The 27,268-nt window shown below is 44.3% G+C and overlaps 2 protein-coding genes across 8 annotated transcripts in view; one reads left to right on the top strand and one right to left on the bottom strand.

The window, feature by feature from the left end:
- Positions 1-7,285: 7,285 nt before the first annotated feature.
- LOC139551983 (uridine-cytidine kinase 1-like) lies at positions 7,286-12,837 on the top strand. Its single transcript, XM_071363317.1, has 7 exons — positions 7,286-7,475; positions 7,769-7,928; positions 8,170-8,266; positions 11,181-11,323; positions 11,468-11,562; positions 11,921-11,969; positions 12,049-12,837. The coding sequence occupies exons 1-7, from the start codon at positions 7,389-7,391 to the stop codon at positions 12,234-12,236; spliced, it is 819 nt and encodes a 272-aa protein (XP_071219418.1). The 5' UTR covers positions 7,286-7,388; the 3' UTR covers positions 12,237-12,837.
- A 168-nt stretch (positions 12,838-13,005) lies between these two features.
- The window catches only part of LOC139551982 (rap guanine nucleotide exchange factor 1-like), a 106,037-nt gene continuing 91,774 nt past the window's right edge, over positions 13,006-27,268 (bottom strand). For 4 of the 7 annotated variants that reach the window (XM_071363313.1, XM_071363309.1, XM_071363315.1 and 1 more), the window contains 16 exons: positions 26,775-26,936; positions 26,338-26,427; positions 24,512-24,597; positions 24,098-24,203; positions 23,146-23,221; positions 22,684-22,768; positions 22,434-22,526; positions 22,038-22,152; positions 21,869-21,939; positions 18,896-18,980; positions 18,682-18,776; positions 15,915-15,993; positions 15,591-15,692; positions 15,347-15,444; positions 15,045-15,173; positions 13,006-14,318 (listed from right to left, as the gene is read on the bottom strand). In XM_071363313.1, coding sequence (XP_071219414.1) covers positions 14,168-14,318; positions 15,045-15,173; positions 15,347-15,444; positions 15,591-15,692; positions 15,915-15,993; positions 18,682-18,776; positions 18,896-18,980; positions 21,869-21,939; positions 22,038-22,152; positions 22,434-22,526; positions 22,684-22,768; positions 23,146-23,221; positions 24,098-24,203; positions 24,512-24,597; positions 26,338-26,427; positions 26,775-26,936 — 1,623 coding nt within the window. In that variant the 3' untranslated portion in view covers positions 13,006-14,167. The remainder of the gene's footprint in view (positions 14,319-15,044; positions 15,174-15,346; positions 15,445-15,590; positions 15,693-15,914; positions 15,994-18,681; positions 18,777-18,895; positions 18,981-21,868; positions 21,940-22,037; positions 22,153-22,433; positions 22,527-22,683; positions 22,769-23,145; positions 23,222-24,097; positions 24,204-24,511; positions 24,598-26,337; positions 26,428-26,774; positions 26,937-27,268) is intronic. The other 3 variants (XM_071363314.1, XM_071363316.1, XM_071363310.1) reach the window with 2 other exon arrangements.

Genomic DNA, 27,268 nt, shown 5'->3' with positions numbered 1-27,268 from the left:
CACTATGTATAGGTGCAGTGATCTGTGAGCTGCTCAGACAGCTGGTGCTTAAAGTTAGTGAGGGAGATATGAGTCTCCAGCTTCAGTGATTTTTGCAATTCGTTCCAGTCATTGGCAGCAGAGAAGGAAAGGCGGCCAATGGAGGAATTGGCTTTGGGGGTGACCAGTGAAATATACCTGCTGGAGCGTGTGCTACAGGTGGGTGCTGCTATGTGTGAGCTGAAATAAGGCGGGGCTCTACCTAGCAAAGACTTATAGATGACCTGGAGCCAGTGGGTTTGGCGACGAATATGAAGCGAGGGCCAGCCAACGAGAGCATACAGGTCGCAGTGGTGGGTAGTATATGGGGCTTTGGTGACAAAACGGATGGCACTGTGATAGACTGCTTCCAATTTGCTGAGTAGAGTGTTGGAGGCTATTTTGTAAATGACATCACCAAAGTCAAGGATCGGCGGGATAGTCAGTTTTACGAGGGTATGTTTGGCAGCATGAGTGAAGGATGCTTTGTTGCGAAATAGGAAGCCGATTCTAGATTTAGTTTTGGAATGGAGATGCTTAATGTGAGTCTGGAAGGAGAGTTTACATTCTAAGCAGACACCTAGGTATTTGAAGTTCTCCACGTATTCTAAGTCAGAACCGTCCAGAGTGGTGATGCTGGACGAGCGGGCAGGTGCGGGCAGCGATTGGTTGAAGAGCATGCATTTAGTTTTACTTGCATTTAAGAGCAGTTGGAGGCCACGGAAGGAGAGTTGTATGGCATTGAAGCTCGCCTGGAGGTTAGTTAACACAGTGTCCAAAGAAGGGCCAGAAGTATACAGAATGGTGTCGTCTGCGTAGAGGTGGATCAGAGAATCACCAGCAGCAAGAGCGACATCATTGATGTATACAGAGAAGAGAGTCGGCCCGAGAATTGAACCCTGTGGCACCCCCATAGAGACTGCCAGAGGTCCGGACAACATTCCCTCCGATTTGACACACTGAACTCTGAGAAGTAGTTAGTGAACCAGGCGAGGCAGTCATTTGAGAAACCAAGGCTGTTGAGTCTGCTGATAAGAATATGGTGATTAACAGATTCGAAAGCCTTGGCCAGGTCGATGAATACAGCTGCACAGTATTGTCTCTTATCGATGGCGGTTATGATATCGTTTAGGACCTTGAGCGTGGCTGACGTGCACCCATGACCAACTCGGAAACCAGATTTCATAGCGAAGAAGGTACTGTTTGTTAACTTGGCTTTCAAAGAGCTTAAAAAGGCAGGGTAGGATAGATATAGGTCTGTCGCAGTTTGGGTCTAGAGTGTCTCCCCCTTTGAAGAGGGGGATGACCACGGCAGCTTTCCAATCTTTGGGAATCTCAGACGACACAAAAGAGAGGTTGAACAGGCTAGTAATAGGGGTTGCAACAATTTTGGCTGATCATTTTAGAAAGAGAGGGTCCAGATTCTCTAGCCCTGCTGATTTGGAGGGGTCCAGGTTTTGCAGCTCTTTCAGAATATCAGCTATCTGGATTTGGGTGAAGGAGAAATGGGGGAGGCTTGGGCAAGTTGCTATGGGGGGTGCAGGGCTGTTGACCAAGGTAGGGGTAGCCAGGTGGAAAGCATGGCCAGCTGTAGAAAAATGCTTATTGAAATTCTCAATTATTGTGGATTTATCGGTGTTTCCTAGCCTCATTGCAGTGGGCAGCTGGGAGGTGGTGCTCTTATTCTTCATGGACTTTACAGTGTCCCAGAACTTTTTTGAGTTCGTGCTGCAGGATGCAAATTTCTGTTTGAAAAGGCTAGCCTTTGCTTTCCTAACTGCCTGTGTATTTTGGTTCCTAACTTATATTGTGGGGGCAATGTGATGCTAATGCCGTACGCCACAGGATGTTTTTGTGCTGGTCAAGGGCAGTCCGGTCTGGAGTGAACCACGGGCTATATCTGTTCCTGGTTCGAAATGTTTTCAATGTGGCATGCTTATTTAGGATTGTGAGGAAAGCACTTTTAAAGAATAACCAGGCATCTTCTGCTGACTGAATGAGGTCAATATCCTTCCAGGATACCGGGGCCAGGTCAATTAGAAAGGCCTGCTTGCTGAAGTGTTTGACAGTGATGAGGAGTGGTCGTTTGACCGCAGACCCATTACGGATGCAGGCAATGAAGCAGTGATCGCTGAGGTCCTGGTTGAAGACAGCAGAAGGGTATTTGGAGGGCAGGTTGGTTAGGATGGTATCTATAAGGGTGCCTGTGTTTACGGATTTGGGGTTGTACCTGGTATGTTCATTGAAAATTTGTGTGAGATTGAGGGCATCAAGCTTAGATTGTAGGATGGCTGGGGTGTTAAGCATGTCCCAGTTTAGGTCACCTAACAGCACGAGCTCTGAAGATAGATGGGGGGCAATTAATTCACATATGGTGTACAGGGCACAGCTGGGGGAAGATGGTGGTCTATAGCAAACGACAACGGTGAGAGACTTGTTTCTGGAAAGGTGGATTTTTAAAAGTAGAAGCTTAAATTGTTTGGGCACAGACCTGGATAGTAAGACAGAACTCTGCAGGCTATCTCTGCAGTATATTGCCACTCCGCCCCCTCTGGCAGTTCTATCTTGTCGGAAAATGTTATAGTTAGGAATGGACATTTTGGGTTTTTGGTGGCCTTCCTAAGCCAGGATTCAGACACAGCTTGGACATCCGGGTTGGCAGAGTTTGCTAAAGCACTGAATAAAACAAACTTAGGGAGGAGGCTTCTAATGTTAACTAGCATGAAACCAAGGCTTTTACATTTACACAAGTCAACAAATGAGAGGGCCTGGGGAAGATATCCCTCTAGTGGTGTGGGGGCTGTGCTTTGGCAAAGTGGGTGGGGTTATATCCTTCCTGTTTGGCCCTGTCCGGGGGTATCATCGGATGGGGCCACAGTGTCTCCTGACCCCTCCTGTCTCAGCCTCCAGTATTTATGCTGCAGTAGTTTATGCGTCGGGGGGCTAGGGTCAGTTTGTTATATCTGGAGTACTTCTCCTGTCTTATCCGGTGTCCTGTGTGAATTTAAGTATGCTCTCTCTAATTCTCTCTTTCTTTCTCTCTCTCGGAGGACCTGAGCCCAAGGACCATGCCTCAGGACTGCCTGGCATGATGACTCCTTGCTGTCCCCAGTCCACCTGGCCGTGCTGCTGCTCCAGTTTCAACTGTTCTGCCTGCGGCTATGGAACCCTGACCTGTTCACCGGATGTGCTACCTGTCCCAGACCTGCTGTTTTCAACTCTCTAGAGACAGCAGGAGCGGTAGAGATACTCTCAATGATCGGCTATGAAAAGCCAACTGACATTTACTCCTGAGGTTCTGACTTGTTGCACCCTCGACAACTACTGTGATTATTATTATTTGACCATGCTGGTCATTTATGAACATTTGAACATCTGGGCTTGTTCTGTTATAATCTCCACCCGGCACAGCCAGAAGAGGACTGGCCACTCCTCATAGCCTGGTTCCTCTCTAGGTTTCTTCCTAGGTTTTGGCCTTTCTAGGGAGTTTTTCCTTGCCACCGTGCTTCTTCACCTGTATTGCTTGCTGTTTGGGGTTTTAGGCTGGGTTTCTGTACAGCACTTTGAGATATCAGCTGATGTACGAAGGGCTATATAAATACATTTTATTTTATTTGAATGGGAGTGGAGCAAGGCACTGCAGGGCCTGGATTAACCTCTACATCACCAGAGGAGCAGAGGAGGAGTAGGATAAGGGTACGGCTAAGGGCTATAAGAACTGGTCGTCTAGTACGTTCAGAACAGAGAGTAAAAGGAGCAGGTTTCTGGGCGCGGTAGAATAGATTCAATACACAATGTACAGTCGTGGCCAAAAGTTTTAAAAATGACACAAATATAAATTTTGACAAAGTCTGCTGCCTCAGTTTGTATGATGGCAATTTGCATATACTCCAGAATGTTATGAAGAGTGATTAGATGAATTTCAATTAGTTGCAAAGTCCCTCTTTGCCATGCAAATGAACTGAATCCCCCAAAAACATTTCCACTGCAATTCAGCCCTGCCACAAAAGGACCAGATGACATCATGTCAGTGATTCTCTCGTTAACACAGGTGTGAGTGTTGACGAGGACAAGGCTGGAGATCACTCTGTCATGCTGACTGAGTTCGAATAACAGACTGGAAGCTTCAAAAGGAGGGTGGTGCTTGGAATCATTGGTCTTCCTCTGTCAACCATGGTTACCTGCAAGGAAACACGTGCCGTCATCATTGCTTTGCACAAAAAGGGCTTCACAGGCAAGGATTTTGCTGCCAGTAAGATTGCACCTAAATCAACCATTTATCGGATCATCAAGAACTTCAAGGAGAGCGGTTCAATTGTTGTGAAGAAGGCTTCAGGGCGCCCAAGAAAGTCCAGCAAGCGCCAGAACCATCTCCTAAAGTTGATTCAGCTGCGGGATAGGGGCACCACCAGTACAGAGCTTGCTCAGGAATGGCAGCAGGCAGGTGTGAGTGCATTGGCACGCACAGTGAGGCGAAGACTTTTGGAGGATGGCCTGGTGTCAAGAAGGGCAGCAAAGAAGCCACTTGTCTCCAGGAAAAACATCAGGGACAGACTGATATTCTGCAAAAGGTACAGGGATTGGACTGTTGAGGACTGGGGTAAAGTCATTCTCTCTGATGAATCCCCTTTCCGATTGTTTGGGGCATCTGGAAAAAATCTTGTTCCGGAAAATACAAGGTGAGCTCTACCATCAGTCCTGTGTCATGCCAACAGTAAAGCATCCTGAGACCATTCATGTGTGGGGTTGCTTCTCAGCCAAGGGAGTGGGCTCACTCACAATTTTGCCTAAGAACACAGCCATGAATAAAGAATGGTACCAACACATCCTCCGAGAGCAACTTTTCCCAACCATCCAGGATCAGTTTGGTGACGAACAATGCCTTTTCCAGCATGATGGAGCACCTTGCCCTAAGGCAAAAGTGATAACTAAGTGGCTCTGGGAACAAAACTCCCCAGACCATAATCCCATTGAGAACTTGTGGTCAATCCTCAAGAGGCGGGTGGACAAACAAAAACACACAAATTATGACAAACTCCAAGCATTGATTATGCAAGATTGGGCTGCCATCAGTCAGGATGTGGCCCAGAAGTTAATTGACAGCATGCCAGGGCGGATTGCAGAGGTCTTGAAAATGAAGGGTCAACACTGCAAATATTGACTCTTTGCATCAACTTCATGTAATTGTCAATAAAAGCCTTTGACACTTATGAAATGCTTGTAATTTTACTTCAGTATTCCAAAGTAACATCTGACAAAAATATCTAAAGACACTGAAGCAGCAAACTTTGTGGAAATTAATATTTGTGTCATTCTAAACTTTTGTCGTCAACTGTACAGGTGTTTACTCTACATGACAGCTGCATCTCCACCCACTGTTGTGGTCTGAGGAGAGGGGTCGCTGTGTTTTGGGTTACTTACAGCTGTTCACCCACCATTGAACCACAGAGCTAGTAGGTAATGTTCAATTGAAGTGTGTGTGTGTGTGTAATTACTTCAGTATTCCATAGTAACATCTGACAAAAATATCTAAAGACACTGAAGCAGCAAACTTTGTGGAAATTAGTATTTGTGTCATTCTCAAAACTTTTGGCCACGACTATACAGACAAAGGTATGGTAGGATGTGAATACAGTTCAGGTAAACCTAGGCATTGAGTGACGATGAGAGAGGTATTGTCTCTAGAGACATCAATTTAACCAGGTGAGGTCACCGCATGTGTGGGAGGTGGGACAAGAGGGTTAGTTGAGGCATATTGAGCAGGGCTGGAGGCTCTACAGTGAAAAAAGACAACAATCACTCACCAAAACAGCAATGGACAAGGCATATTGACATTAGTGAGAGGCATGCATAGCCGAGTGATCATAGGGTCCAATGAGTAGCTGGACGGGCTGGAGACACGGCGATTCAGACAGCTAGCGGGCCGGGGATATCAGGCTAGCAGAAGGGCCTTAGAGGGACGTCGCGACGGAAGAAGTCTGTTGTTGTAGCCCCCTCGTGCTGTTACGCTGGCAGACCAGTCGTGATGGATCAGCAGGGGTCCGTGTAGTAAAAGGGTCCAGGCCAATTGGCAGAATAGGTATAGTAGTCGGAGACCTGGCCGGGTGGTGCCAGAATAATTCTCACAAGTATATTCCTATAGTTTGTCCACACAATCAGTTTAGCCTTGATATTAAATACTTTTTTCCAAGTGGAAATTAAGAAATGTCTATAGAAATTATGGGACAACTGCAATTAGAAAGAAAAATATATTAATTCGAAAAAAATCTAGGCACCTTATTGGGTGTCTATTAGGGCTCCCGAGTGGCGCAGCGGTCTAAGGCAAGCGGTCTCAGTGCGAGGCGTCACTACAGACACCCTGGTTTGAATCCAGGCTGTGTCACAACCGGCCGTGATGGGGAGTCCCATAGGGCACAATTGGCCCAGCGTCGTCCGGGTTTGGCTGGTGTAGACCGTCATTGTAAATTAGAATTTGTTCTTAACTAACTTGCCTAGTTAAATAAAGGTTACAGTGTAATTTCAATGTAGATTCACTCCAGTTGTCAATGGTAAGCTAAAAAAAAATACTCTTCAGGATGCAGGCAGAGTTTTGAAAAACCTTTGCATTGTTTTTTTTTACTCATTATGACATAATTCTGACGTCATATGGGGGACACCTGGTGCATTCAAAACAACTGGGAACTTGGAAACTTCCAACTTAAGTGCATTCAAGATAACTGTGAAAAAACAAGCCCTGACTTTCTGACCTGAAGAGGTCATGATTTGACATCATATTTTTCAGAGTTCCCAGTTGTTTTGAAAGCACCAACTTTGCCAGAATTTGGAATTTCAGTAGATACTGTGCTGTGTGCAGTTCCCCCCCTTAGACATTTGATTCTAAAATAGCCTACATGTAGAAAACGAACACTTGAACAACTGTTGAGTGGTTGTTAATCATCATTGTGCATCCCTCCACATAAGCATGGCATTTGATGCAGCTTATGATTGTTTCCATGAAAATGAAAATGATATTGGGCTCCTCCTGGTGGTCTTCTGTGAGTATTTTGTCCTTGCTATCTGGGATCCTTGAGACGTCCCCCCCCCCGAGTTTATTTCCGCCTGCATCGATGCTTATCAGATAACCAGTAGACCTAAGCAATATAACATGATTATAACAGCTGAATGGTGGCCAATTGAATAGCAACATTACAGAATAAACACACTTAATTGGTTTCAAATGAGGACTCTTATTTTGACAAACATTAGTTTTGCCCCAGGAAGTGCTTGGCCGTGTTCTCGCGTATTTACAAATATGAACGGGAACAGATTCTTGTTTTGGAAGGCAGCTGACTAGCAACAAAAGCGTGCTGTTTTTCGACAATTGACCCGACATGACTGCTGCCAGACCGCTCGAGATGGAGCGGCCAAGGCACCGTCCGTTTCTGATCGGTGTTAGCGGAGGAACTGCCAGTGGCAAGGTAGGTAACGTTAACTAGCTACACAATAATAGCTATCTAGCTAGCTGTCAGCTAGCTGTCGTTTCAACAATCAGTAAAGTAGCTAGCTAACGTTAGCTAGTTTTCGTTTTCCCAATGAACTGAAAGCAAACACTGAAAGCAGACACATCAGGATGTCACTTGACACCAAGCCATCTATTAATTTATTGTCTTGTTTTCTGCCTGTCTGACAATTTTGAAATGTGCCAGCTACTTCACTCTGCTATGGCTATGCCCCAACCTTATCAAACTGAAATTATGTTTCGGATTTTTAGTCAACAGTATGTGCAAAAATCATGGAGTTGCTGGGCCAGAACAAGGTGGACCATCGTCAGAGGAAAGTGGCCATCATCAGCCAAGACAGCTTCTACAAAGTCTTGACACCTGACCAGAAGGCCAGGGCACTCAAGGGCCAGTACAATTTTGACCACCCAGGTACTACAGGCCTGTATGGATATTGTAATAACATAAGTATAATTGTTGTAATACCATACACTCTATCAGGCACTTATCACTCACTAGATTACATTAATTCAATTAATCAAGCAATGGCAAATGTTCTAACTGTAGCTGCAATGTGAAAAATGTAGGTTAACTTAAGTAATCATTATTATAAACATAAAATAAATGCATATCTGGATGGAAAAAGTGAATAACGTTGAAATGTTTATTACAGATGCTTTCGACAACGAGTTGATGTACCAAACCCTGAAGGATATTGTGGAGGGGACAGTGGTGGAGGTGCCGACATATGACTTTGTCACGCATTCGAGGTGAGGGAAACATTCCATATGGAAACATACCATTTCAGTTGGAAATGCCCTTCTTGAATTCAGACAGACCGGGTCAAAAAGGCCCACCCTACACATTCCAGAGCTCAGATAGTTGACTCTTGAACTAAGACATGACCTTTGACCTAAGATGTCTCTAACCCAGCTCATCTGCAAACACACCGAACAAAAATATAAATGCAACATGTGAAGTGTTGGTCCCATGTTTCATGAGCAGAAAAAATACATAAAAAAATTAATACGCACATAAAGCTTATTTCTCCAAAATGTTGTGCACAAATTGGTTTACATCCCTGTTAGTGAGCATCATTGAGGATCTTTAAGGTTTCAGTGACACATCCATAACCTGAGCGGAAAACAGATTGCATATCAGAGAGAATACTATAGACATCTAGAAAGCCAGTCAGTGGATTATTGACAAGTTTTTCCAACACTTTTGATAAACAGGGCAAAATAGAAATGGGCCTAAAACAGTTAGGATCAGCTTAATCACCCCCTTTAAAAAAATGATGAACTGTGGCTGCCTTCCAAGCAATGGGAACCTCCCCAGAAAGGAGAGACAGGTGAAAAAGATCAGAGATAGGCTTGGCGATGATAGGGGCTGCAACCTTAAAGAAGGGTCTAAACCATCTGACCCAGATGTTTTTTTGGGGTCAAGTTTCAGGAGCTCCTCTAGCACCTCGGACTCAGTGACTGCCTGCAGGGAGAAACTTTGTAGCGGGCAGGGGAAAAAGAGGGAGAAGCATCGGGGATAGTCGCATTAGAAGGGGTGGGAGATGAGGAAATGTTGGACGGGCAAGGAGGCATGGCTGAGTCAAATGGGAATCCTGACTTAATGAAGTGTTGATTGAAGAGCTCAGCCATGTGCTTCTTGTCAGTAACAACCACATCATCAACTTTAAGGGACATGGGCAGCTGTGAGTAGGAGGGTCTATTCTCCAGGTCTTTAACCGTTTTCCAGAACTTCTTGGGGTTAGACCCACAGAGAGAGAACTGCTCCTTAAAGTAACTAACTTTGGCCTTCCAGATAGCCTGAGTGCACTTATTTCTCATTTGCCTGAACGAGAGCCAGTCAGCCTGAGTATGTGTGTGCCGAGCCTTTCGCCAAATGTAATTGTTGAGGTGCAGTAACTCTGCAAGATCACGGTCGAACCAGGGGCTGAACCTGTTTTTAATTCTCATTTTCTTGACGGGGGCGTGTTTGTTAACAATATCACTGAAAATATCAATAAAGAATGTCCTATCGTCTTCGACAGAGGGGATCAAGCTGATTCTATACCATTTTACAGAGGCCAGTTCATGAAGGAAGGCTTGCTCATTAAAGTGTTTTAGCAAGCGTCTATGACAAATCAGGACAGGTCATTTCACTGAGCAGCCATTACGAACACAGGCTGTAAAACAGTGATCACTAAGGTCATTACAGAAAACACCAGACTGATACCTATCAGGATTATTTGTGAGGATAACATCGAGGAGAGTAGCCTTTTCTGTGTGTTTGGAGTCATACCTTGTGGGATTGGTAAAAATCTGAGAAAGATTTAGGGAGTCCCATTGCTTTAGGATTTTGGTCAGGTGTTTTAAGCATGTTCCAGTTTAGGTCACCTAGCAGGACAAATTCAGACTTGGTGTAAGGGGCCAGGAGAGAATTTAGGGCAGGTAGGGTACAGGCCGGTGCTGATGGAGGACAATAGCACCCAGCATCAGTCAACAAAGAGCTAGTTGAAAGTTTAGTACTTAAAACCAGCAAATCAAATTGTTTGGGGACAGACTTGGAGACAACCGAGCACTGAAGGTGGTCCTTGGTAAAGATTACCACTACCCCACCTATGGAAGTTCTGTCTTACCGAAAAAGGTTATAACCATTAAGGTTAACATCATTATTCAAAACACTCTTCCTTAACCCCGTCTCAGTAATGAGCAACACATCTGGATTGGAGCTGTGAACCCACACTTTCAATTGTTCCATTTTAGGTAATAAGCTTCTAGTGTTAACGTGCAGAAAACCCAGGCTTTTACGAGAGCAGAAATCAGTGAAACAGATATCAGAGCACAAGTCAGAATTGGCGCTAGCAACTGTAAATGGGCCAGGGTGTACATGCACATTTCCAGATATCATCAACAGTAATACAATACATCTGTTCCTATAATTTAATGTTAATTTCTCTACCATAAGCTGCCTCCAACATCATTTTAGAGAATTTGGTAGTATGTCCATCCGGCCTAACAAATGCAGACCACGTGTATGGCGTCGTGTGGGCGAGCGGTTTGCTATTGTCAACGTTGTGAACAGAGTGCCCCATGGTCCGGGTGGGGTTATGCTACGGACAACAAACACAATTGCATTTTATCGATTGCAATTTTAATACAGAGATACCGTGACGAGATCCTGATTGCAATTTTAATACAGAGATACCGTGACGAGATCCTGAGGCCCATTGTTGAGCCCACTGCCGCCATCACCTCATGTTTCAGTATGATAATGCACGGCCCCATGTTGCAAGGATCTGTACACAGTTCATGGAAGCTGAAAATGTCCCAGTTCTTCCATTCTTCTTATACTCACCAGACACGTCACCCATTGAGCTTGTTTGGGATGCTCTGGATCAATAACATGTTCTAGTTCCCGCCAATATCCAGCAACGTCACACTTCTTGAGGTGTATGGTGGTCACACCTACCTTTTATTTTTTTAAGGTATCTGTGACCAATGGCAGAATATCTGTATTCCCAGTCATGTGAAATCCATAGATTAGGGCCTAATGAATTTTTCAATTGACTGATTTCCATATTTGAACTGTAACTCTTTGAAATTGTTGCATTTATATTTTTGTTCAGTAAACATACCAATCATGCGAAAGTTATTCTGTCTTTGTGTGTACTAAATGTGTGTGTTCCAGGCTGCAGGACAGGATAACAGTGTACCCGGCTGACGTGGTTCTGTTTGAAGGGATCCTGGTTTTCTACTCTCAGGAAGTGAGGGATATGTTTCACATGAAGCTCTTTGTGGACACAGACTCTGATGTCAGACTGTCTCGCAGAGGTACTACTGACACACAAATTAAGAGGATGTACCATCTATAGATTGTCATATGCACTTCCATACTCATACTTTACTCTAGCATCTTTGATATACATATTTGTCACATCTTGGTCCTGATCTGCTTGTTGTGGATTTTACCTGCAGTTCTGCGGGATATGAAGAGAGGCAGAGACCTGGAGCAGATCCTCACCCAGTACACCACATTCGTTAAGCCAGCCTTCGAGGAGTTCTGTTTGCCTGTAAATGTCCAGTGCTGCCCCACTTACAATACACAAACAGATAATGGACACTAATTCATTATTAATAGGCCTAGTTATGGACACAATATGACACATTTAACACATTCAGTCAGCTGATTTACATCAGTGAGACGTTTAAATGACTCAATTACAAATGTGCGCAAAGCTGTCAAGGCAAAGGGTGGCTACTTTGAAGAATCTAAAATGCATAATATATTTGGATATGTTTAACACATGATTCCATATGTGTTATTTCATAGTTTTAATGTATTCACTATTATTCTACAATGTAGAAAATAGTAAAAAATAAAAACCCTTGAATGAGGTGTCCAAATTGAGAATGGTCCTTTTTTTCCAGACCAAGAAATATGCAGATGTCATTATTCCTCGAGGAGTTGACAACATGGGTAATAACGCTCATGAATCAGGAAGAATCTCCATCCCTCTCCTTTCCCCTCATTAATCTGCCTTTCTTTCTCGCCGCAGTGGCCATCAACCTCATTGTGCAGCACATCCAGGACATCTTGAATGGGGACCTCTGTAAGTGGCACCGTGGAGGAGCGGTCAACGGGCACAGCCGGGGCTTAAAGCGGGCCGCCTCGGAGCAGGGGGACCTGGCCAACTTCCCCCCAGGGAAGAGGGTCCTACTAGAGCCCAGCAGTCGCCCCCACTGAGACAAAAATCTGTGTTTACTGTCTGTCAGTCTGTCTACTATATATATGTGTGTGTTTTGTAGTATATATTTAGAATTGAGGGTTGATGCTTTTACTGACTAGGTCTGGGATGGGGGAGAGCTGGGGAGGGATTAGCTCCTGTAGCTCACCTGCAGACTGCAGAGCATCCAATCAGATAGGGAAGACTTGAGAATACATCTAAAATAATTCATTAATATATCACAAACAGTTAGAGCAGGTATGACACAACTCTTTTTAAAATGACTGTCTTCCATGTGTACATTTTTACCCTGCAGTGGTTTGACTACCTCCGGCTGACAGGAGTGAGATGGTGGAATAAAAGCTTTTTTCTTTTAAATGTCTGTTTTGATTTTGGCTTTGTTTGCTGCTTAAAATGTGTTATATTGTATCTGAACATGTAAAAATCAGATAAGTACAATATTTATCACCTAATGTATGCACTTCAGTAGGCTGTTTGGATTGTGAAATATCTGCTGGATCATCCCTTGATGCCATGGTAAATTCATGCCTTGTGAGTTTATTTTTTAAAGCATTTTCCTAATGACCATGATATTTAAGAAATAAAATATGTTCACTATCAGAGGCTTGTGGTTATTTTTTTACCCTAATGTGCGAGCACAACAAGCCTCCCATTGACATCAATGCATGACGATGTAAAAGTTACGAGTGCAGGTCTTGTTGGGATTTGGCCCATAAGAGGAAGTAAGTAGCACAGTATGACAAACCTCTTCCATTCAGCAGACAGTGATGTATAGAAACTGAGCAGTTTTATTGGAGTTGGAAAGCACAGTGTGATGAGTTGGATGACACCATTATTCCAAAGGAATAATGACTAACTACAGCACACAATGGACTGACAAACACAGATCCCACCCAGACACACAGCCCCTCTTTACTGGGACACACGCCTGGTTGCCTGACAGTTCTCTTACTCAAACATGGCACACGATGATTGAATATGACAGACATAGATCACAGCATCTTTAGTACTTCTCTTTTTGTGGGTTTAGTTTTTTTGCTTTGCTTTTTTGAGTGCACATTTGTATGGCACTTCTCTTAATAGACAATCCTTTTAAAGAACAAAAGGAGCACTGTATATAATAAATCATAACCATATATGATTCATAATATTAATAATCTTGTTACAAGTCTAGTCCCTTTGTGGTCCTCCACCTCGCCTAACCCCTCAACTGACCTTTTCCAAAACCACACTCCTGCCCAGTCAAGTCTGCATTGTGACAGAGTTCATGGCAGAATATAGTCCGGAACACTGAGGAGGATTCCATGGATACAAGGAAGTTCCTCTTCCTTCCATGTTTGAGGGAAGTATAGTCAGGAGAGGGAGCAGTAGGATGGCCCACCCAAGGATGGCCCACACTCTGTAGGGTGAGGGAGGGAATATCTGAGCATCTAGAGGAGCTTTCACCTCACACACTCGCTGACACACACATTTATACATTAAAATGGGAGAGGACAGGGAGCAGTCTCTTCCGTTGTTCGACATCTCCACCTCCTCTCCTTATATGAAGTTTTCCTCTTCTCCTTGGCACCAGTCTTTTTCCTCTCTCACCTCCCGTTGGTTAGGAATTTCTCTCCTGCCAACTGCAGTTCTGGGTGGGGAGAACCCAATGTAACTCCAATCATAACCCTCCCATAATCTCCCAGTGTATCAGAGCAGCACAGTCACTGTAAACCATGGAAGTCTTTCCCCCCCCTACTAGCCTACTGTATATCCTCTGGTCTGGTCCAGCCCTAGTCAGTCTTTCTTCCCCTGTTAGTGAGGTCCAGTTGATTGTGTCCATCCATCTATCCTTTCTGTCCATCTGTAGCACAGTGGAGGTCCCTCGGCGAGCCCTGGCTGTGGTCTCGGGGCCACGCCACGCCGCACCGCTAACCCCCCCCCCCCCTTCCTAAGTCTTCTCCTCGCGCTCCGTCCGCCGCCGGGTGATGTTGCGAGGCTTGATCTTCAGTGAGAGCTCCCACAACGCCTCCTCGGCCAGATGGTCGCTGAAGTCGTTGAAGAAGCAGACTATGTCGTCGTTACGCTTCGGCTCGTAATGCCTGGGGTGGGTGGGAAAGACAGAACGAGTCGATCAACGAGATGCCTATGTCTTTCCATGACAGACTGACCAGGTCAATTCAGATGAAAGCTACAGTGTAGATGAAGGGGAGGTGACGGGTTAAAGAAGGATTTTTAAGCCTTGAGACAATTGAGACATGGATTGAGTATGTGTGCCATTCAGATGTGTGCCATGTATGTGTGCCATCCCAACGCTGCTGGGTTTTTCATGTTCAACAGTTTCCCGTGTGTATCAAGAATGGTCCACCACCCAAAGGACATCCAGCCAACTTGACACAACTGTGGGAAGCACTGGAGTCAACATGCGCCAGCATCCCTGTGGAACGCTTTTGACACCTTGTAGAGTCCATGCCCTGACAAATTGAGGCTGTTCTAAGGGCAAAAGGGAGGGGGGGTGCAACTCAGTATTAGGAAGGTGTTCCTAATGTTTGGTATCCTGTGTCAACCTCGTCAACCTTCTGTTGTATGGGGGTTAACATGGAGGTTGTAATGTACACTGTGGATAATTATTGTAATCTTATTGAATTACATTAAATATAACATATTCATCTATCATAATGTGAGGTTACCACACACTCAATCTGTTTGGAGATTCGTGGATGCTTTTCTCATGGGACAACAGTTCTACTCACACTTGGCCCCTCGTATCAATGGGTCTCAATGGGACTTACCTGCTTAAATAAAGGTTAAATAATATAAATACTCACACTTGCTGGAAGCGCCTCATACTGTCCAGGATGTTGAACTGCTGCCAGCGCTTGGAGAAGTTGACCTTCCCGTCGATGAGGTCGGGGTTCCCCAGGTGGACGAAGGTCAGGTCCTGCAGGATCAAACCGCTGGAAAAGGAGAGAAGAGAGAAATGGAAGAGAGAGAGATTAGGCTAAATATAGACAAACAGTCCTAGGAAGAATAGGCAAAACACACAACCACATACACACAAACACTTTCATTGAACATTACCTAGCTCAGTTGCACATGTACCGAAACACAGACATAAAAACAGACTTACAGGTATGGGATGCACGGAGGCGCCACGTCGGCCAGAGCCGCCCGGTACGCTCTGAAAGACGACGAGCTGTCAATCAACGTACAGTATTCCTCCAATCCCTGTGAGAGAACAAGTGTGTTACACCCATAACACACCTCGATACCCGAGTATATAAAAAGTGAGACTCCATAGAAAGAATTGAAACACGAGTATGAATATCTAGATCTCTGTGTGTCAGACTTGAAGCCACTACTGTCTGACTCACCTCTGAGGTCTGTTTCTGCCACTCCAGCCTGCGGATGGGGGCCGAGTCCAGGGCAGACAGTATTGCCAAGTATGAGTTGAAATTGTTCAACTTCCGTAAGTGCTACACGGGGAAAAGAAAAACAGGACAAGAACAGTCGTCCAGAGAGTTAACCATCAACTAAATATACTAGTTCAAATCAATTTATATAGCCCTTCTTACATCAGCTGATATCTCAAAGTGCTGTACAGAAACCCAGCCTAAAACCCCAAACAGCAAGCAATGCAGGTGTAGAAGCACGTTAAGAGGAAGAGCTGTGGTTGTATAAATGTCGAGATTGGTTACCTTCATGATCTTGATGAACTTGAGGAGCAGCTTCTCTCGGTCCTGGGCTTTCTCCTGCTGAATGATTAGAGAGCGCACCCTAGAGGACAAACAAACAGTGTTGCATGTGAGAGAAGTAGAATTAGGATCTGTCTGAAAATACTTGAATCAGTTATAGAACCCATTGCCCTTTATGGTTGTGAGGTCTAGGGTCCGCTCACCTACCAAGAATTCACAGAATGGGACAAACACCAAATTGAGACTGCATGCAGAATTCTGCAAAAACATCTATGTACAACGCAAAACACCAAATAATGCATGCAGAGCAGAATTAAGCCGATACCTGCTAATTATCCAAATCCAGAACAGAACTGTTAAATTCTACAACCACCTAAAAGGAAGCGACTCCCAAACCTTCCATAACAAAGCCATCACTTACAGAGAAATGAACCTGGAGAAAAGTTCCCTAAGCAAGCTGGTCCTAGGGCTCTGTTCACAAACACAAACACACCCCACAGAGCCCCAGGACAGCAACACAATTAGACCCAACCAAATCATGCGAAAACAAAAAGATAATTCCTTGACACATTGGAAAGAATTGACCAAAAAACAGAGCAAACTGGAATGCTATTTGGCTCTTAACAGAGAGTACAGTGGCAGGTTACCTGGACACTGTGACTGACCCAAAATTCAGGAAAGCTTTGACTATGTAAAGACTCAATGAGCATAGCCTTGCTATTGAGAAAGGCCGCCATAGGCAGACCTGGCTCTCAAGAGAATACAGGTTATGTGCACGCTGCCCACAAAATGAGGTGGAAACTGAGTTGTACTTCCTAATCTCCTGCCAAATGTATGACCATAGAGACACACATTTCCCTCAGATTACACAGACCCACAAAGAATTTGAAAACAAATCAAATTTTGATAAACTCCCATATCTACTGGGTGAAATACCACAGTGTGCCATCACAGCAGCAAGATTTGTGACCTGTTTACCACAAGAAAAGGGCAACCAGTGAAGAACAACACTGTAAATACAACCCATATTTGTTTATTTATTTTCCCTTTTGTACTAACTATTTGCACATCGTTATAACACTGTACATAGCCATACTATGACATTTGAAATGTCTCTAATCCTTTGAAACTTTTGTGAGTGTAATGTTAACTGTTAATTTTTTATTGTTTATTTCAGTTATTTTTATTATCCATTTCATTTGCTTTGGCAATGTAAACATACAGTACCAGTCAAAAGTTTGGACACACCTAATTTTTCTTTATTCTCATTCTTTTTAAAAACTATTTTCTATAGTGTAGAATAATAGTGAAGACATCAAAATTATGCAATAACACATATGGAATCATGAAGGAGTTCCCATATATCTGCAGCTCAACTCATCCCAAACCATCTCAATTGGGTTGAGGTCGGGTGATTGTGGAGGGTCATCTGATGCAGCACCATCATTCTCCTTCTTGGTAAAATAGCCCTTAAACAGCCTGGAGATGTGTTTAGGGTCATTGTCCTGTGGAAAAACAAATGATAGTCCCACTAAGCGCAAACCAGATGGGATGGCGTATCGCTGCAGAATGCTGTGGTAGCCATGCTGGTTAAGTGTGCCTTGAATTCTAAACAAATCACAGACAGTGTCACCAGCAAAGCACCATCAAACCTCCTCCTCCTTGTTTCACGGTGGGAACCACACACGTGGAGATCATCTGTTCACCTACTCTGCGTCTCACAAAGACACAGCAGTTGGAACCAAAAATCTCAAATTTGGAAAGATTTCCACCGGTCTAATGCCCACTGCTCATGTTTCTTGGCCCAAGCAAGTCTCTTCTTATTATTTGTGTAATTTAGTAGTGGTTTCTTTGCAGTAATTCAACCATGAAGGCCTGATTCACACAGTCTCCTCTGAACAGTTGATGTTGAGATGTGTCTGTTACTTGAACTCTGTGAAGCATTTATTTGGGCTGCAATCTAAGGTGCACTTAACTAATGCACTTATCCTCTGCAGCAGAGGTAACTCTGGGTCTTCCTTTCCTTGTGGCGGTCATCATGAGAGCCAGTTTCATCATAGCGCTTGATGGTTTTTGTGACTGCACTAGAAGAAACTTTCAACGTTTTTGAAATTTTCCGCATTGACCTTCATGTCTTAAAGTAATGATGGACTGTTGTTTCTCTTTGCTTATTTGAGCTGTTCTTGCCATAACATGGAATTTGTCTTTTACCAAATAGGGATATCTTCTGTATACCACCCCTACCTTGTCACAACACAACTGATTGGCTCAAACGCATTAAGCAAAGAAATTCCACTTTATTACCTTAATAACTGTTAATTGAATTGTGCATTCCAGGTGACCACCTCATGAAGCTGGTTGAGAGAATGCCAAGCGTGTGCAAAGCTGTCATCAAGGCAAAAGGTGGCTACTTTGAAGAATCTAAAATATATTTTGATTTGTTTAACACTTTTTTGGTTACTACATGATGCCATATGTGTTATTTCATAGTGTTGATGTCTCCACTATTATTCTACAATGTAAAAAATACTAAAAATAAAGAAAAACCCTGGAAGAGTAGGTGTGTCCAAACCTTTGACTGCTACTGTATGTTTCCCATGCGAATAAAGCCCTTTGAATTGAACTGAAAGCGATATGGTGTGTGTGTGAGAAAGAGAAAATGTGCCATTGTGAGATGTTGACTGATCATTACAAAGCTAGGTGATTTATATGGTGGAAGTTTGGTAATGCATTGACAGGCTGTATGTATAGGCTCAGGTACAGCTCTCACCAGTAGCTCATGTTGTTAAAGTGCTCTGTGAACTGAGTCAGATTCGGACTCTTCTCCTCATTCTGCTCCTTGGCCCAAAGCAACACCTCAGGAATCTATCAAAATAGAACAAATAAGGAGAGAGGAGAGATTGAGTTAAATCCGTCACTGGAGTAGAATGTCAATTTCTCTGCAGTGAAGGTGAAGAAAAGCAGAGATAGGGGCTCTCTGGTACCTCAATTTTGTAGAACAGTTCTGCATCCAGTTGTGTGAGCTGATCGGCAATCTCATGGCTGCGGAAGTCATGCAGCGTTCCGGGCCTGGAGTAACACACACAAGTTATGTCCTTCTATCCTCGTGGGGACCTAAAATCAATTTCCATTCAAAATCCTATTTCCCCTAACCCCTTACCCTAATTCTAACCCTAACCACTAAGCTTAGAAAAGACTATAAAATACAAAAGTTCATGGACAACCCTTCAAATTAGTGAATTCGGCTATTTCAGCCACACCCGTTGCTGACAGGTGTATAAAATCGAGCACATCGCCATGCCACCTCCATAGACAAACATTGGCAGCAGATTGGCCTTACTGAAGAGCTCATTGACTTTCAACGTGGCACCGTCAGAGGATGCCACCTTTCCAACAAGTCAGTTAGTCAAATTTCTGCCCTGCTCAACTGTAAGTGCTGTTATTGAAAAGTGGAAACGTCTAGGAGCAATAACGGCTCAGCCGCCAAGTGGTAGGCCACACAAGCTCACAAAACAGGACTGCCGAAGCGCGTAAAAATGGTCTTTCCTCGGTTGCAACACTCACTACCGAGTTCCAAACTGTCTCTGGAAGCAATGTCAGCACAATAACTGTTTGTAGGGAGCTTCACAAAATGGGTTTCCGTGACTGGGTAGACGCACACAAGCCTAAGATCACAATGCGCAATGCCAAGTGTCGGCTGGAGTGGTGCAAAGCTAAGGCTCCTTAGTTCCAGTGAAGGGAAATCTTAAAAATACACCATACAATGACATTCTAGACGATTCTGTGCTTCCAATTTTGTGGCAACAGGTCCATACAGAAATAGTTTGTCGAGATCGGTGTGGAAGGACCTGGCTAGCCTGCATAGAGCCCTGAACTCAACCCCATCTAACACCTTTGGGATGAATTAGAACGCCGACTGTGAGCCACGCCTAATCACCCAACATCAGTGCCGACCTCACTAATGCTCTTGTGGCTGAATGGAAGCAAGTCCCCGCAGCAATGTTCAAACTAGAGGTCGACCGATTATGATTTTTCAACGCCGATACCGATTATTGGAGAACCAAAAAAGCCGATGCCGATTAATCGGCCGATTTTTAAAATGTATTTGTAATAATGACAATAACAACAATACTGAATGAACACTTATTTTAACTTAATATAATACATCAATAAAAATCTATTTAGCCTCAAATAATGAAACATGTTCAATTTGGTTGAAATAATGCAAAAACAAAGTGTTGGAGAAGAAAGTAAACGTGCAATATGTGCAATGTAAAAAAGCTAACGTTTAAGTTCCTTGCTCAGAACATGAGAACATATGAAAGCTGGTGGTTCCTTTTAACATGAAACTTCAATATTCCAAGGTAAGAGGTTTTAGGTTGTAGTTAATATAGTATTTATAGGACTATTTCTCTCTATACCATTTGTATTCCATATACCTTTGACCATTGGATGCTCTTATAGGCACTTTAGTATTGCCAGTGTAACAGTATAGCTTCCGTCCCTCTTCTCACTCCTACCTGGGCTCGAACGAGGAACACATCGACAACAGCCACCCTCGAAGCAGCGTTACCCATGCAGAGCAAGGGGAACAACTACTCCAAGTCTCAGAGCGAGTAACGTTTGAAACGCTATTAGCGCGCACCCCGCTAACTAGCTAACCATTTCACATCGGATACACCAGCCTAATCTCGTGAGTTGATAGGCTTGAATTCATAAACAGCAGAGCTGCTGGCAAAACGCACGAAAGTGCTGTTTGAATGAATGCTTACGAGCCTGCTGCTGCCTACCATCGCTCAGTCAGACTGCTCTATCAAATCATAGACTTAGTTATAACATAATAACACACAGAAATACGAGCCTTTGGTCATTAATATGGTCGAATCCGGAAACTATCATTTCGAAAACAAAACGTTTATTATTATCGCATATAACCCTACTCTGCGTGCAATGAACGCAAGAGAAGTGACACAATTTCACCTGGTTAATATTGCCTGCTAACCTGGATTTCTTTTAGCTAAATATGCAGGTTTAAAAATATATACTTCTGTGTATTGATTTTAAAAAGGCATTGATGTTTATGGTTAGGTACACATTGGAGCAACGACAGTCCTTTTTCCGCGCACCGCATCGATTATATGCAACGCAGGACACGCTAGATAAACTAGTAATATCATCAACCATGTGTAGTTAACTAGTGATTATGATTGATTGATTGATTGTTTTTTATAAGATAAGTTTAATGCTAGCTAGCAACTTACGCGAATGCCAAGGCTCCTCGTGGAGTGCAATGAGAGGCAGTTGGTTAGAGTGTTGGACTAGTTAACTGTAAGGTTGCAAGATTGAATCCCCGAGCTGACAAGGTAAAAATCTGTCGTTCTGCCACTGAACAAGGCAGTTAACCCACCGTTCCTAGGCCGTCATTGAAAATAAGAACGTGTTCTTAACTGACTTGCCTAGTTAAATAAAGGTGTAAAAAATAATAATAATAAAATCGGCCAAATCGGTGTCCAAAAATACCGATTTCCGATTGTTACGAAAACTTGAAATCGTCCCTAATTAAATCGGCCATTCCGATTAATCGGTCGACCTCTAGTTCAAACGTCTAGTGGAAAGCCTCCCCAGAAGAGTGGAGGCTGTCATAGCAGCAAAGGAGGGACCAACGCCATATTAACGCCCATGATTTTGCAATGAGATGTTCGACAAGCAGGTGTCCACACAGACTTTTAGTCATGTAGTATAGCCTTTGTCCTCCATGAGACGTGGGAAATGTTCCCCACGAGGGAGAATGTTCCTTGTTTTACTGTCCTTGTGGATAAAATAACCAACCCACCCACCCACACAAATGCTTAATGACAGAGAAAGCAAACATATCAATAGTACAAGCAAATGCGAGAAGAGGTTGCTCTAGCCCCCTCCAATACTCTCCTGACCCTTGACCCCATGTCGATCCCTACCTGGCGGACACGCCCCGGGCGGCCAACGGCTTGAGAGAGTTGGTGCAGCGCAGCAGCTTCTTCTGCTCCACCTGGACGACAATACGTTTAGAATTGCGTTTCTATTTTATCTACAGTATATAGTATGGTGCTTTTCATTTCCAAACAAAATGTCAAACAGAAAACAGACCTTGTCCAGGATGTTCTTGCGGAGCACGCGGGCCAGGCTCAGCTCGCCGTTACACACCAGCCTGAACACCAGGTCCATCAGTTGCTTCAGGATGTCCTCCGTCAACTCCACCAGACTGGGCGGGAAGAAAGAGCGGGAGGAAAAGAGCAGGGGATAAGTGAGTCAACGCCTCCACATCTGGACATCGCCATCTATCACTGTCATATATATTTGTTTAATAATGTGTCAACTAATCCTGTAAGACCAACTTGACAGTTTGACAATAAATAAATAACTCCTTCAAAATGTCTTCAATCTGGCTACAGGCCAGACAAACTGTTGGCGACCCTTGGGACTTTCTTGGAGTAAAAAGCCATTTGTGTGGCTCTACGGAGAGAGAGGGTCACCCATACTCACCACAGCTCATCCACCACTCGAACCAGCACAAAGAAGGTGTTCTTGCTGACCCGCTTCTTAAATGTGTCTGGACTGTGACAGAACCTGGTGTATGTGCTTGGTGGTGAAGGAGAACACATATTTTGAACTCATTCTCCTCGTAGTAAATACACACGCACACATTTTCCACTGTCTTTCCAACACACACAGTATCGAGCCAGCGAGACACTCGAGGCGACCAACACATGTCCAGTGGGTTTTCAAAGGATATCTGTAGTGCAGCTTCTTAATGAGGTCCTCTGGGCTAATGAATGTCCTGTATGTGGTCAGGAAGGCTTCACAGTACAACACCAGATCTGTCGGGGAGCAGAGGAGAACACCGCCCCTTTAAGTCTGAGGTCGAGGAACTAATGATGGATCCTATGAACTTTAGAAAGCATGGAGAGAGGACATGAATAGATAGGCAATAGGTCATCTCCATTCTGACAGAGAAAAATTATCTGGAAAACAGGAATGTTCTATCTATCTATCGCGAGATAGATCTATTCTATCTGTTCACATGTCAGAGTGAAAAGAGAGAATATACTGACATCACTGTACTGTATAACAATTTGACAGAAAGTGTGATCGGATCCCGTCCAGTTTGAACACACACACACCCACCCTGTGCCACTGACCCAGAACCACACATTCTAACGGGGGCTGCTGTCAAACGGTGATAAACGCGACCTACCTTTGCGTTCCGTCTCTGTGGCGTGGACTAACAGAATATCCCCTGATCCAGCACGCACGTCAGGACCATCATCATTCTGAGAGAGAGAGAATGAGAAAGAGAGATGGAGGGAGAGATGAATAGATGGAGAAAAAGAGCACCAGGGGGCATAGAGGGATAGAGAGAGGAGGGGGGTGAGGTAGAGAGAAAGAGGGTTAGGTAGAGAATTGATGAGGATTAGGGCAAAAATGCAGTCTAGCCCAAAATGCAGCTCTCTCCTCTCTTGTCCATGCTCACCCTCCCTCCCTTCCAGCCCTGCACCAGCTCCACTGACGAGTGAGAGAGGTGGAGAGAGAGAGAGAGAAAGAGAGGACTGGCATACGCAGGACACAGGCTGATCACACAAGCTGACAGATCCCCAACAATAATACCCTTGTTTACCGCTACAGCTGTCCTTTGTTGTTTAATCAGACCTCCCTTCTCTTATCCCCTTTCCTCCCTCCCTCTCTTTCCCTCTTGCTACATCTGACCTTGCAGAGTGGGGACCACCATTTCACACAAATCACACACACGCACACACAGACTCTCCTGCCTGTCAGACTGCACCAAACAGAAAAAAGGAAAGGACATTTTAATGGAGAAACGTGCCCTGCAGTTCCTGAGAATTTATTCTAGAGGTCAGTAGTGGACAGAGTTTTCTGATTTGGAGTTTTCTGTTTCAGCGTCTCACTAACATTATGTAACATGAATACATGGGACCACGCATTCTTAAAATGCTTAAAACGGATGACTAACTAGTTTTGAATAAAAGTGTCCGCTAAATGGAATATATTATATTGTTATTATGAATAGAATCCCATTGAAAGAAAGCGCAGTAGCCAAAGACAAACACATACTTTTCTCTATACAATGCTTAGCCAATAGACATTGGTGGTAATACTGTTAGTGCCGTAACGAATGAGGGCTATGTTACCTCTTGTTTTAGTGTAATCCTGGACATGATCTCTTTGTGGTCAATGAGAGAGAGCTCGTCCACTTCCTCGTCACAAGGCGCAGAGTCTGTTGACTTCTGCCTCCTACTGACACAGACAGACGGACGGACGGAAGCACCATTAGATCAGTTTACCTGGATTTATATACATAGAAATAGAATGACTACCTATAATAGAATTGTCACCCATGAAAAATGTTCCATTCAAATTGATGAATGGACTTTGTCTCTTCAAATAATTCTCTCTATGCTTACATATAGAATTGGTCGTTAATCAGTATCCATTTCATTCAATTGGCGTTTAATCTTCGAGGATCACCGGATCAAGTAATGACGTAACGGCCGAAGGGGAGAGTGTTTATGCAATGTGACCCTAGTGGCCACTCAATCCCTTACCTGTCCTTGTCCAGAGCCTCCTTGCTATTGGAGGAGGGCATCTGTGGAGAGGGGTCTTGAAGGACGTTGTCAGCAGAGTTGGGCTCCTGTCGGGGAAGAGTAAGCTCTGTCAAGGTAGGATGAGGAGCAGGAAACAAGGGACACCACCACATCATGTACACAAATGGTGTCTTCATAAAATAACTGTTGGCACAGGTAGAAGATATTAACCACTGATACAGGATCAGATCTTTGATCATCCCCCCTAATGGTTACTGTTAGGATTGTGGGTAGAATGATTTGATCCTAGATCTGTGGTTAGCACATAAACTCAGCAAAAAAAGAAAAGTCCTCTCACTGTCAACTGCGTTTATTTTCAGCGTGTAAATATTGTAAATAAATGTGTAAATATTTGTATGAACATAACAAGATTCAACAACTGAGACATAAACTGAACAAGTTCCACAGACATGTGACTAACAGAAATAGAATAATGTGTCCCTGAACAAAGGGGGCACAAAATCAAAAGTAACAGTCAGTATCTGGTGTGGCCACCAGCTGCATTAAGTACGGCAGTGCATCTCCTCCTCATGGACTGCACCAGATTTGCCAGTTCTTGCTGTGAGATGTTACCCCACTCTTCCACCAAGGCACCTGCAAGTTCCCAGACATTTCTGCCCATAGCCCTCACCCTCCGATCTAACAGGTCCCAGACGTGCTCAATGGGATTGAGATCCGGGGCTCTTCGCTGGCCATGGCAGAACACTGAGATTCCTGTCTTGCAGGAAATTACACACAGAACGAGCAGTATGGCTGGTGGCATTGTCATGCTGGAGGGTCATGTCAGGATGAGCCTGCAGGAAGGGACCACATGAGGGAGGAGGATGTCTTCCCTGTAACGCACAGCGTTGAGATTGCCTGCAATGACAACAAGCTCAGTCCGATGATGCTGTGACACACCGCCCCAGACCATGATGGACCCTCCCTCCAAATCAATCCCACTCCACAGTACAGGCCTCGGTGTAACGCTCATTTCTTCGACGATAAACGCAAATCCGACCATCCCCCATGGTGAGACCAAACTGTGACTCGTCAGTGAAGAGCACTTTTTGCCAGTCCTGTCTAGTCCAGCGACGGTGGGTTTGTGCCCATAGGCGACGTTGTTGCCGGTGATGTCTGGTGAGGACCTGCCTTACAACAGGCCTACAAGCCCTCAGTGCAGCCTCTCTCAGCCTGTTGCGGACAGTCTGAGCACTGATGGAGGGATTGTGCGTTCCTGGTGTAACTCGGGCAGTTGTTGTTGCCATCCTGTACCTGTCCCACAGGTGTGATGTTCGGATGTACCGATCCTGTGCAGGTGTTGTTACACGTGGTCTGCCACTGCGAGGACGATCAGCTGTCCGTCCTGTCTCCCTGTAGCGCTGTCTTAGGCGACTCACAGTACGAACATTGCAATTTCTTGCCCTGGCAACATCTGCAGTCCTCATGCCTCCTTGCAGCATGCCTAAGGCACGTTCACGCAGATGAGCAGGGACCCTGGGCATCTTTCCTTTGGTGTTTTTCAGAGTCAGTAGAAAGGCCTCTTTAGTGTCCTAAGATTTCATAACTGTGACCTTAATTGCCTACCGTCTGTAAGCTGTTAGTGTCTGAACGACCGTTCCACAGGGGCATGTTCATTAATTATTTATGGTTCATTGAACAAGCATGGGAAACAGTGTTTAAACCCTTTACAATGAAGATCTGTGAAGTTATTTGGATTTTTACAAATGATCTTTGAAAGACAGGATCTTGAAAAAGGGACGTTTCTTTTATTGCCGAGTTTATGATCTAGGTTGAGTGTTACTTACTCTGAGGCAGAGTGGCAGCTCCAGCTCCCCGTTGGCCTGGCTGGATGAGTAGAGGTTGACATACTCACCCTCTCCACCCTCGTCCACACTCTACGTGAAGAGAAGAGGGACGACCATGGAATTAAATAGAACAGATTTTATCTCTATGAGGACAGCAAGCTCAGAGGTAAGATGAGGCTTGGAGAAGCACTTCCACTCAACTACATTGTGTTGTATGGTTTCTACTGTACGTAACTGTCAATAATTGGCCACCAGGTGGCACTGGTGATTAGTGTTTAGTCATGTACAGTATTTCAGTAAAATGTGTGTCTGTTACACATGATAGTGAATAGGAGAATAGAGTCACAAGTTAGGATAATAAAATAGCCAAAATATAAGGTCTGGGAGTTAGATTTGTCTGTCTGTCTGCCTGCCTGCCTTTCTGCCTGCAAGCTCACCACGGCCGAGGTGTGGAGGAGAGAGTCAGTGAGAAGAGAAGTGGTCTCAGAGGAAGGAAGACAGACGGCCACAGAGCCCAATAGGTCGGCCAGGGAACAGTCGGGCCCTTCCCCGCTGCCAGCCAATAGGGTGGCATTGGCCAAGGCGACCTGGTCCGAGCTCTGCGATTGGTGGAGAGTAGGAAGGGAAACCAGGAAGAAGGAGAAAAGAACAAGGTAAAGACAGCAGAGAGAATCAGGTCAAAGTTGAAAAGGAAGTGAACAGTTGAAAGTCTCCAGCACCTCCTAAGCTCCTACTAACTTGGACTAATGTCATTCAACATACTATAACAATACATGGAATGATATCACATCTTTCTATGCCTTTCACATAGCCAAGAACACACCTGAACATACAACACACCTGAAGCAATGATTTCACCATAAAAACATTTCACCATAAACACCACCGGATGAAGGTATATTTACAACGCACAAATGTGTGTCTGAGATTG

The sequence above is a fragment of the Salvelinus alpinus genome, chromosome 24, assembly GCF_045679555.1.
Source record: "Salvelinus alpinus chromosome 24, SLU_Salpinus.1, whole genome shotgun sequence".
Lineage (NCBI taxonomy): Eukaryota > Metazoa > Chordata > Actinopteri > Salmoniformes > Salmonidae > Salvelinus > Salvelinus alpinus.
Note: the sequence above shows the minus strand (reverse complement) of the source record. Positions and strands in the feature narration are given on the sequence as shown.

Bases quoted from the DNA above. Each gene is read 5' to 3' on its own strand.
- LOC139551983 (XM_071363317.1), top strand. From the start codon at position 7,389: ATGACTGCTGCCAGACCGCTCGAGATGGAGCGGCCAAGGCACCGTCCG. The intron at 7,929-8,169 runs GTACTACAGGCC...TGTTTATTACAG, and splicing joins GTACAATTTTGACCACCCAG to ATGCTTTCGACAACGAGTTG. The intron at 11,970-12,048 runs GTAATAACGCTC...TTCTCGCCGCAG, and splicing joins TCGAGGAGTTGACAACATGG to TGGCCATCAACCTCATTGTG.